The 12,163-nt window shown below is 39.1% G+C and overlaps 1 protein-coding gene across 42 annotated transcripts in view; it reads right to left on the reverse strand.

The window, feature by feature from the left end:
- Positions 1 to 12,163, reverse strand: part of LOC143716740 (uncharacterized) — a 70,258-nt gene that overhangs the window by 7,532 nt on the left and 50,563 nt on the right. For 3 of the 42 annotated variants that reach the window (XR_013196286.1, XM_077209145.1, XM_077209142.1), the window contains exon 1: positions 736 to 1,053. The exons of 31 other annotated variants lie outside the window; for them this stretch is intronic. Coding sequence is in view for 10 of the 11 variants with exons in the window: in XM_077209145.1 (XP_077065260.1) it covers positions 736 to 965 (230 nt within the window). In the remaining variant the exon portion in view is untranslated. Of the gene's footprint in view, position 1; positions 366 to 735; positions 1,054 to 6,865; positions 7,196 to 12,163 lie in introns of those variants that run through there. 8 more of the 42 variants (XM_077209138.1, XM_077209147.1, XM_077209133.1 and 5 more) reach the window with 5 other exon arrangements.

Below are 12,163 nucleotides of genomic sequence, written 5' to 3' on the forward strand. Positions count from 1 at the left end.
CCACTCCAAAAGAAAAACAGCAACCATAGCGTCGGTTTTCAGACCCTTTGAGTCCCGCAGTTGTCTCCAGCGTGGAAAAGCAACACCGATGTTAACTCTAGTTTGAGCTCTTGCATGTTCCAGACGTTTTTTTGTCATAGCAACTTCTAATACGGTTTTTCTTTTCCTACCTTTGTTTCCTGTGCCAAGTGTTGTTGGTTGAGGAGGGACTATAAAAGGTGGCTGCTGTTTATATGCCATTGTCGTTCAGTGACCGTTACAGTAAGCAATGCACTTTCTATAGTCTGCATAGCCTCTTGAAACGCGCTGATGATGACGTGTGTTGTCCGCGCGAGCAGGGTGCGCAGAGGTATGTAAACACATAGGTATTATATTATGATGTCTATGGGTGCATGCAATGACTGGTTGAACATTTTATGGTCCTGATTTATAAAAAAATAAATTAAAAAAATTATTTTAAAATTTAGAAACCTTTAAAGCTATAGTCTACGATGTTCAAAATCGGTCGAGAAAGCCTGAGACGGTTGGGAAGTTTTAAAAAACTCATCCCGCCCCTCCACACACTCTGTGCTACCTGATCAAGAAACTTCAAGAAATATAATTACTTTGACCCGTGATAGGCGATGCTAAACGGCTAACATTCCAATGCCGACCGGCAGCATGATCATGTTGTCAGACTGATAAAAAGCTATTTATGTAACACGTCACACCATAAAAGTATAAATAAATGTTTACCTGCTCAACAAAAAGTCAGCCGTGTCAGCGTCGGTTTTCAGTCCCAGATCTCCCTGAAGCTTCCTCCAACGGTCCATGGTGAACCCTATATTTATCCTACTTAGAGTCCGGCGTTCTTCACATTTTTTTTTAATCTCTGCTCTTTCCTCTATAGACTTTCTCTTTCTTCCAAGCTTTACAGTAGGGGCAAGCAGGGGCCGCTTGCTGCTGTCGTTTATTTTTTTATCCATTGCTGATCTGATGCTACTTAAGGTTAGCTAGCTACCATAGACTGTCAGCAACGCAGCCTGCTTGCTCGCGCAATCTCATGTCGCAGGAGGGGGGCGAGGTCGGGTGCGGTGGGGTGGAGACGCGAGCGCCAGGCGGAGTTTCAAGTGGAGCTGGTGATTGGATGAGAGCAGTTGACCAATGTAAGCTGTCCGGCCGGACAGCTTACATTGGTCAACTTCTCTGCAGCTGTACACCCTAGAGGCAACCTCCCTGTCTCTCTCTTGAAACCAACACGGAAGTGAATTAAACTGCAATTCATCGCCTGGCCGGCAGAAAAAGTGAGTCAAATCTGTATCTCCCCCATGTTAAAATGCCCAACTTTACCGCAGAAAAAAATATGTCTACAGCCTGGCGTCCTAAGTTGTTTTGGTCTACACAGCTAATTTTGCCCTTCATGACAACTGTGAGGGGGGTGAATTTTTTTTAGAACTCATCCGTTTAAATCATATTAAGCCTTAAAATGCTGCATAATCAAGGGCGTGGGCTGCTGTTACTAGTCGTTTGTCTGCTCTCTGTTAGCCATCAGTCACCTCAGCTGATTCCAGCTGCTTGTCACCTCTGCTGTTTTTGTACTTTTTTTGGGGGATTATTTCATAGTTTATTACACGCCGCCCTTACCTTTGCCCACGCCGCTGGATTCCGTCGTTGTCGAGTATCGAGAGAACAACCAGCGCTGTTCTTCAGTTGTTTTCCTCTGTGAACATGCACTCATGGATGTCTGACAATATCGTTGCTTTTCTGAGTTCAGATTTAAAAACTTCTAAGATCTAGAGGCCACACTCGTTCTGCGGTGCCGTTGATCTTACGGAGCAGATAGACTATAATATGCTTATTTAACTTTTTAGTGTTTAATAAAAAGTACCGTCAGATGAAATCCTGCAGGTGTCAGTGCTTTCTCTTCGTCCCTTAAATGAGCGCGGATTTCTAGTGCATTACTTGAACTTCTTAGGTAATATCTATCAGAATTGAAAATGGACTGAATAAAGCTCTCTACGAACTTGACGTGCGATGCCGCGCTGCCTGACATGTATGCGCATTAATCACTGTCACACTCACGCTCAGAGCAAATATTGTAAGTTACTGCATGAGAATAATAATGCATCACAATACACAGTCTCACGGTTAGTTATGTCTTTTAACTATTATAGTATTTCAAAGGGCAAAAACATGAACTTTAACTATTGGCTTTAGGTCTACTTCAAGTCAGCTGGCACTTTAGCACATTAGCTCCTTAGCCTGAGCAAACTCGATCACGTTGAGCTAGGCGGGCATAGTTTCAGCATCCAGGCACCTAAACTTCACCCACGTCCCGCCTTTTTGCCCATTTTCGTTTATCCGGGAGTGACGCACTGATGCGCTTCCAAGATGGCGACGAGCGACTCTGCCCACTTTAGGCTTCAAAAACGCTCTTCAGAAACCTACGGGTGACGTCATGGACACTACGTCCATATTTTTTTTTACAGTCTATGTGTACACCCAATAGAGTGAATGAATTTTTTTCAGTCTTTTTTCTCTTCATATTGTTAGGATTGTATTGTATAACCATAACCAGCATCTAAACAAGGTTATTAATAATGAACAATCTTTGAAATCGTAGACCATAGCTTTAATTATTGATTGCTATCATGATGTGAAGAGACTTTCAACCAGTAAAACAACTGTTTATAGTTGAAAGTTATATTCAACTGTCTGAAAACAAAACAAATGTGTTCACCTTGGTTAATTTGTAAATGAGAGTATAAACTAACTTATCTACTATGTGAACACTAAAACGGAAGTGCCTCCCTTAATCTAAACCACAGGCTTGTTGGGAAAAAGGTGGAAAGCCTTTGCAGGATGCAGCCTCTTAAAAGTGCAGTGCGTGTAGATTTTAGCGGCATCTTATCTAGAAAACGGTTAACATCGGGTCTCTGACGCAGTTTTCAGCACTATTGTATCACACACTGCACCAATGAAGTTTGAAGCTTCGAACGTCATGCAGTATCGGAAGGTCGGAACAGCTGGTTTGTAAAAATTGGTGCTTCACAACCCTACCTGATGCATAAAAACGGAAATTATTATCAAGGAGGCATTATTTATTGACACTATACTTGCCAATAACATAAATTGTAAAACATAAATAATAATAAAAATAAAAACAGAACACCCAGAATATTTTTTCAACTAGGCTACTCACGTCAATTACGAATTATGATCACTTGTATTTTAAATTATTGATCAACATGTCTATCCGTTGACCAATTTATGAAACCCGTGGTCTCATTGGCACAAATCAATTTAGATGAGATTAGATCAGTTAGATAGAACTGTATTGAAAAAATGGCAACATCAGTGGGACAGTGAGAGTAAAGGAAGACATTTGTGTGCTATTCAAAATAAAGTTGGTGCGGTGAAGAATAGGGGAGGGAATAGAAAAGAAGAAATAGTTATGACCAGATTAAGGATACAGGGATTAAAGTGAAAAAAATTCTTCTGACTGAAATTTTTTTTCAGGCCAAGTCATATTCCTTTAACTTTATTTAAATAGTCGAGACCAATATCGTTTTAAGGGGAGATGTTTTAAACCGCTTTAATATTGCCAGTTTGCATATTTTAAAAGCTATTTTAATCTATGAAAAAAAATTACTTAGCTTGACAAATAATCAACCATCTACATAACTTTTCAGTGCATGTTTTTATTTATCTTATAAGACCAAACAATGCTAAATTATATTAATATATAGTTTGTTTAATGGCAAATCGTTTTGGCTGAGGGCAAAGTGAAGTTTCATAACTTTATATATTTAGGCTATTTAACTTTAACTGTGTAGCCTATTAGAGAGCTGACTAATGTTTGACTGAATTGTTTGCTTTATTTCTCATTGTATAGCTTTTTATAGCCTACATATTAGGCTACTTATACTTTTATGGATATTGTTGATAATTAAAACTGACATTTAACAAAAAGCAACAGGGTTGTGTAATGTTATATATTCTAAAATATATAAAATATTCTTTATATATTTTACTATGCATTCTCTTGTATGTGTACATGCATAATAAAATAAAATGATACAACCCTGTCTCTGTTTGTTAAGTTTGTCAGTTTTAATGATCAATAATGTTTCATATTTTTAAAATGAAAACAAAAAGAAGCAGGGTTGTGTTTTATATTGCGTGTTGTTATAAATATATGGAGTGAAGATAATCAATGTGCGTTATCTGAACCACATTTGTGTGGCCATATAGGCCTAATATGTTTATGATAATATGTTCATTTATAAATGAAAAGAGGTGTTTTGTATATATTTCATTTTATTGTTGATGAAAAGAGGCAGAGTTGTATTTTATACCATATTTCATTTTATTGTTGACTAAAATATACATAAAGAGATAACCGGAGTAGCCAGAGCGAGATGAGTGACGAAACCAAGATCGGCGCGGATCCGTTTGCAGAATAACCGGACTCGCGTCCTCGGGAGTTCGTTCTCCCGAGTCGAACTTGCCAAGTCCGAACTATCAAGGACGCAAGTCCGAGGTTTGCGTAGCCTATTGGTATTGAGAAACGGCCAATATTGACCCGCGTTCTGTTTTCTATCATGCGCCGTGCACGTTTGCGTTGACGGAATATGCACGCAAACGCACCAGGGTTCGATAGAATTAAGTTGAACGTGAAACCAGACCAACGCTGCGGGGGGCGCAGGGAACAAACTCGCTCGGATTCGGACCGCAGCAAACCAGCTGTAGCCTGACATGCACTTCTCCAAAACTAAGATTAATTGAGTGAACACGGAGCAGTTTTTCCGTAAGCGGGAATTGAAAACCCGGACTGGACCATAAGCGACGTGATTACAGAATGTTAGAGTGGAGAGAGGAACGTGGTGTCGCTCCGATCCAGGCTTTATCACATCCCCCTCAGCAGGGTGAATACCATAGCTGTCAACATTGAACATTGAAAATAAGGGAGATTTCCCGGAATCCATCCCCAAAATAAGGGATTTTTTTACACGATTCTTACCCACAAACTTAAAAAAAAAAAAAAGCACTAATCATTAACAATCTAAAGAGTTTATAACTACATATAGGCCTACATATGTGAGAGAGAGAAAGAGACAGTGTGTGTGTGTGTGTATGAGAGAGAGAAAGAGACAGTGGGTGTGTGTGAGAGAGAGAGAGGTAGAGAGAGACAGTGTGTGTGTGTGTGTGTGTGTGTGTGTGTTAGGGGTGTGACCGTAACCGTGAGACCGACGGTTATAGTTGAACACCGTCATTAGAACTCTATAACCGCCAAAATCGTGTTATTAAAATATTTGTTACATTTTTTATCATAGAGAATGTTTAAATACTAATATCAGCTTACGAGGGAAACGGAGGCGGAGTTAGTGGTGCTTCGGAAGTTCGGAGGCTGCTGCAGGAGATGATTTGGTAGAGGTCTGTGCCCCTTTACAGATCAGAGCGCACGCTGACACGGAGTTAGGGTTAAGCTTTGTTTATACCATGGTTTATACTCGACGCGTCCGCATGAGCGCGAAGGTGCGCGCGGCAAAAATGACCAGTTGGGTGCGCAAGACCACATTTCGCTTTGCTGTGTGCACGGCTTTTTTTGTAACAGCGATTGCGGCGCCGCATCCGAGGATGAACAACTTCAAGCCGAATCTGCCCGAGCTTGTTCGTCTCACACAATCAGAGCGTAAAAATACGGGATATTTTACGGGAAAATACTAAAACGGGAAGACAGCGGGAAAAGAGCTAAAATACGTGAGAAACCCGGAAAAAACGGGAGGGTTGACAGCTATGGTGAATACACCTCGTCTTTCCTTAATTTAAGACCTATTCAAACTAAAATTAAGACATTTATCACACTATTTGAGAAATGAAAGCCTATTTACGGCCTTAACATTATGAAAAGTGAATTTAAGACATTAAGGACAGACGGGAACCCTGCAATTGACGGAAATCCGTCATAGACTCGCTGCAATTAACGGAAATCCGTCGTAGCGACGGAGAACTTTAATCCCTGAGGATAGGTAACAATAATATAAAAGGCACGCTATACATTAAGTAAGCACCCAACTGGTTTTTGTGGCTATTATCAGGTTACAGAATCTATAGAACATGTGCTTATGAGTTGCAGACAATGTAAAGAACAGAGGAAAACGATGATGGAAAAGTTGGAATAACAGGGACAGGAATTAAGTTAAAACTGGAAAGTGGTGAGAAGGAATAAAGCATTAGAAGCATTTGCAGGTTTTTTTAACAAGGATAGGAATGATGGGGGAAAAAAACAAAACATGTAATGGACAATACAGAAAAATAAATCCGGAAGGTGGCAGTAGTGCAACGCTTCTGGAAAGTAGATGAAGACGTCTGGGACAGCAGAGAGTAACCAGTCAAGCAACGAGATTTCGTTTCAAAGATAAAATAAGAAATTATATTTACCTAATTAATCAGTAAAACGATATGTTATTGCAAATATTATAGCTACTTGTTCATCATTGTGTCAGTGTTTTAATCGCTGACTTAAGCTAGTTTTTTTTTTGCTTGTTAGTTTGTAGGTTACAAGGTAAGAGTAGTAAATCAGCTAAATTAGCTAACAGTAAATAGCTACGCTGTTCAAGGAGTTTAGTTTGACAGCGAGATAGCGTTAGCAGACGTTTTTCTTTAAGTTACACTTTATTTATGCAAAATCTTAAAGTAAGCGTTATTGGTCACTTGATAGGTACACGGTCCTATTACATGAAACTACAATCCAATGACATATTTTTCAACATTGAAAAGGGAAAAACGTTAGTTCTCGCGTTGATTATGCCCATTTTGTAGTTAAAGAAACCAAAGAACAGTTTTCACTTAACGTTACATTGCTAAAGTTGTACTAACTTACCTGTCCAGCAGAAAACAGGCAACTTCGCTGTCGTATTTAAAACATTTTTCCTGCATCAGCATCTTCCATCTGGAAAAAGCCACACCGATGTTAATGCGGGATTTCTGCCGTCGTCTGTCCCGACTTCGTCTGGCTGCATCATGTTTTCTGTTCTTTGTCGACGAAGATTGACGCTCTTGTGCAAAATAATAAGCGTGGTCCTCCATTTGTTTAAATTTCGTTTCTACTACTTCGTGCGTGCTCAACGTAGTGAAGGTGCAATTTGCCTCTAAAAACACCAACGAAGAAGAAAAACAGCAGAGTGACGAAACGCGCTCTGTAGAGAAGTTTGTCTGTTTAGGGCTACTATAGAAAAATGGCTACTTAACATGTAAAGGGACCCGCGGCGTATAGATAGAAGATCTTGATAAGATTTCTAAGGAAATTTAGAATTTCTACAGTAACTGTATTCATCCTCATTCACACACAGATGCCAATGCTTGGATCCCCAAAGTAGATGAGAGTTTTAAAATGTATGTGATGCAGATATTAGTATGGTTGAAGAAGTGGAAAAAGCCATGGAATGTTTATCATTAAACCCCCTGGTTCAGATGGATTAAGTAATTTATATAGTAATTTTTGTAAGTATATTAAATACCTTATTTTTCATGTTTAAAGAAATATATGAATCCCGCATTCATCCAACTATTATGTAACAAGGGATTATCATTCTCATCCCCAAACCTGGGAAAAATGCTAAATTAATAGACAACCTTAGACCCATAACTCCGCTTAATAATGGCTATAAAATTTGAACTCATATTTATGCAAACAGATTAAAAACTGTAATTTCACAGATTATTTCAGAGAGAGAGCCAATTAGCTGATGACGTTCTAAACTGCCATCAGGCAGTGAAGCCACCGGAAGTGTTCGAGCGGCCATCGTAGGATTCCCTACCAGCAGAGGGCTCCAACGGCCGTTATACAGATTTTGGTAGCTTCGACGGTACTTTTAAGATGACCCGCCGTGCAGCATACAAGTGTAAAATGACGTTCACAAAAGGATGTAGAAAAACTGCCCACAGGTTGCAATTCAACCCAAGTATTAATTTATATGTACAATTGTCGCTATTCCTGTGTTGTTTTCTCCGAGGCCTAGTGTTGTCAAAAGAACCGGTAATGTTACTTCGGTAAGTTACCAAATCGGTACTGAAATTTTGAAAATGGGACAATACCAGCGTTTCTGCAGTACCGGGTAAATTATATTCTTGGGACCCACTAATAGCTGCTTTCAAATGCTTCAGTGTTTATCTAAGCGCGATGGTTATCTCGAGGTTCCAGACTAACTTTTTTACTAGGAGCACTTTAGCCAATGTAGCCTATACCACGATGTATTATACTAGATGTCTTTTATACTACAAAAAAACTTGGCTATTAACCCTTCATGTTCTGCTTGTCTCTGTGGGAATGAATGGCGCAGACGCGAGGTTTAATTTACCACACACAAACACACACACAGAAGCACGCGTAACGCTCGCGCAGGTTTCAGTCTCTGCTGCCTCACGATATGAGGACATGATGAACTTCCTCTCTAGAGCAGATCTGAGAGTCACTTCATGAGCATTTTACCGCTTCATTTGAGAAAAACTATCGTCATATCGTACACACAGAAACTCAAAGGTATTCACGGCAACCCGTCAAAATAAAAGTTCGGTTTAGCTTGAAGAAATTGACTGAAACAATTATATTTGCCTGTTGTACAGTAGATTTAGCTACATCTTAATGTAATGCAATTTTTAATAAAGCAGGACATTTTTTTGACTTTAAACAAATATCCATTTAAATGCTTAGGGTGTTTGAGTGGTAAGAATGTACAGGGAGACATTAGATTTTAAAACGGTGTCTCCTTAGGCAATGTTTTCTCAGTCAAACATACAAATTCCTATTGATTCAATAGAACGCGTGAGCTCACTAGGGAATACCAATATGGCGGCGCCGTGGCTTCACTGTTTATGACTGAAAAAAAGAAGTGTGAAGTCCGCACACTGAAAAAGCTGCTCCAAAGAATTTATTAGCAAGGCAACGTTTCGACCATCAGGTCTTCACACAGGCACATTGTGCCCATCAATGTGCCAAGGCACATCTTGTTCAAGTTCTTGAAAAAAAAAAGTGTACGTAGATAGACATGGCTCATTCTAAGGTAATAAAAACATAATGGTTCATTTTGTAAGGTCTTTATACACCACTCAAAACATAGTTATGTATATTATAATGCATTTCTGACAATAGATCCTCATCAATTTTACACACTGCACCTTTAATTGGGATGCAACTACTGGGTGCTTCTCAAATGAAATGCTGCATCCTAGACCAGTCCTTCTGAGGCTTCTTAAGCTACGTTCACACCGCCAGCGACCTTGTCGCTGTATGTCGCTAGGCTCTGTACTGTGAAGTCGCTTGTGGGCGTTCGTAGTGCTGTCGCTCTAATGTTATTGGTAGACTGCACGTCTGGCCATATCTATACAAAATACCATCACAAGTGATATATACAACTATACAATTTTAATTTGACTAGGAATTAGGCTCAAAAGAAACAGTATATGCTGTTATATGCTGGGAGAATGTTTTTATATTACCACAGCAGTGTTCAGTGAATTAAATAATTTACTAGATTAACGATCAATCAAACAACAAATTAAACTCACTCATACTGTCATAAAATACTAAAACGTCATTCGAATTTGACAAATAATCAATTTTCTTGTCCCTAATAGTCAACACAATGCAGGGGAAACTGTAAAATGAACTGCAGGAGTACTAAACTTGCATCATAAAATTACACCACTCAAACTATAAATGTATGAATTAAACTCACTGAGACTGTTGACAGTTTCTTTTCCATGCATCATTTTATTATATCCATATGTGTTTACAGTCAAATCATATAAAACCGTGTAATTATCCTCGAACTCTTCTGTCTTCCCTGCACTCGAGACGGTGACGTAAGCTCCACTGAAAAGGCTTCTTTCCTATTGGTTGTCGCTCGCGAAAATCGCTTCTCATTTGCATAAAGTTGAATTTCTCAACTTTTGTCTCTTGTCGCTTGTCACGCCCACATTCTGTCGCCAACGGTCGATGTCGCTCGTGTCGCCAGCGCTCCATTGAAATGAATGGGATCATGTCGCTTTGTCGCTGGCGGTGTGAACGGGGTTTTAGGCTAGACTCGTCCTCAGCATAGAATGAGATGGTTTAGTTTGGTTTATGTCACAAATGTTCCAGCTCCCACGGTTACGGCACAAAAATACTATTAAGACTGAATTGTGAAAAAAAAAAATATATATTTATATTAACTGGCTTTTTATTAATGTAAAACAGTGATGATCAACCATCTGTGGTCTCACAGTGGCTTACATGGTTGGCAGTTTAGTGTTAAGTGATTCATTCACACCAAAACAAAATATGTATGCCTTGTCTAACATTTCATAATGAACATAGACAGGCTCAGCGCCAACTCGTTTTTTCATGTTTTTCGGTTCTTTTTCATGAATTGGAATGTGTGCAAAGGATAGCGGGTGATTGAAGGACGTGAAGGATACACTTGATGCATCCTTCTTCCACAGCGCTTGATGACGTGGCAGCCAAGATATGCAGCCTTGCTAGCCTTAGAAGAAAGCAACCTTCTGATATTGCGGCACCCACTGAAAGCAGAAAGTCGGACTCTATAGCAGCTTGGTGGGCTCCATGGGCTTGGTGTCTGAGGATGAGACTACAGGCTGGCAGTCTCAGACTGGATGTTAAGGCAGAGCTTTCAATTGCCTTAAACACCCTCACCACTAACCATAACTTCAATAAACTCCACCCAAGCAAATGCCTAACCCCAACCCACCACTAATCCTTTCCTTAATGAAGCTACAATTTCCTCCCTAACTTGCAGTCTGAGACTGCTGGCCAGGTGCGGGTGCCCTGAGACTCCTAAGACATATGGATCTGTGGTTCTGCAGTTGGATACTCTTGAGTAGTCATTTTTGGAGAAGTGAGTGCCACATACTTCTATATCACTACGTCCAAACAGTGCTGGGTTTCTCCATAGTCGCTCCCTGATCTGAATAATATCTGAATAAGTAATATTATTGATTTCACTGAACTGACACTATACTGGTTGAGAACAAAACTGTTTTAGAGCCGATTTGACTTCATAACATAGAAAGAACTAATTACTCGTGTTCAAACATTTGCTCATTCTTCATAGCATCTAAACTTAAGAACAAGTTCTATTACTCCCAAAGTGCAAAATTCCCCGTAGCTATTTCCTGAAATAATAAATTATGCAAACAAATTGTTAAAAAACACTACTTATATTAACAACATTCCCTAGGAATTCTTAAAGTTTTTTGTATCACTTATTTTTTTATTATATAATAGTTGTTGGAAATTATTATTATAAGATATAATATTTTTGTAGAACATGTTCCCCTAAATATAAAGTACTGTGAAAATGTCTTATACTAACGTGCCTTTTCACCAAAAAAAAAAAAAAAAGGTTAAGCCAGTTATTTATAGAATTTGCTGTAGTGTCTGTAGGAAATATCAGTTTACATTTCCTATTAGATTTGCTAATAATTGTAACAATCCAGTGAGATTTTTGTATGCACAATGAGTCTGACAGCAGCCGGTTTCCTCTTGGCTTCCATCTTGGAGACGTCGCCGCAGTTCTTCTGGATTTAATCTGTCTCAGTTCTTTGTGTTTCTTCATGTAATCACAGACAGACTCAATGATGGTGAGATCAGATCTCTGTGTGGAGCAGACCGGTTGTTGTTAGACTCCTTGTGCATACAAAAATCTCACTGGATTATTACAATTAATGGCAAAAAGAATGTTTGGAAATCTAAACTGATATTTCCTACTGATAAATAACTGGATTAAAACCGTTTTTTTCCCCCACAGTACTGTACATACATAAAAAAAAAGACAGTGTGCAAGGCTGAGAACCCATGTGCAAACTTTAATTGATTTACTGTATATGTTAAATTGTGATATCTCTTCCAAAAAGTAAAAAAAACTAGACTAACCAGCAATTGAATGTGCAACAACTTTTAAATCAAATGTACAGTAGTTTGTATATAAAATTAAAACATTATCAACATCTTTATGTTACACTGGACATGAACTGTCAGCATCACTTGCAGTGAGGCACAGCCCTGCACTCAAGAAGTGCTCTTGTTTACACGCCGCTTCGGTGTAGAAGGATTGTTTCCGGAGTCCTTGAGAGCCCGTTTGTGGGATTTTATGAGTGTGTTAATGTTTTTTAGCTTTTGTCT

This window comes from Siphateles boraxobius, unplaced genomic scaffold (assembly GCF_051911475.1).
Source record: "Siphateles boraxobius isolate OS27281-9 unplaced genomic scaffold, OSU_SipBor_1 12, whole genome shotgun sequence".
Taxonomy (NCBI): Eukaryota; Metazoa; Chordata; class Actinopteri; order Cypriniformes; family Leuciscidae; genus Siphateles; species Siphateles boraxobius.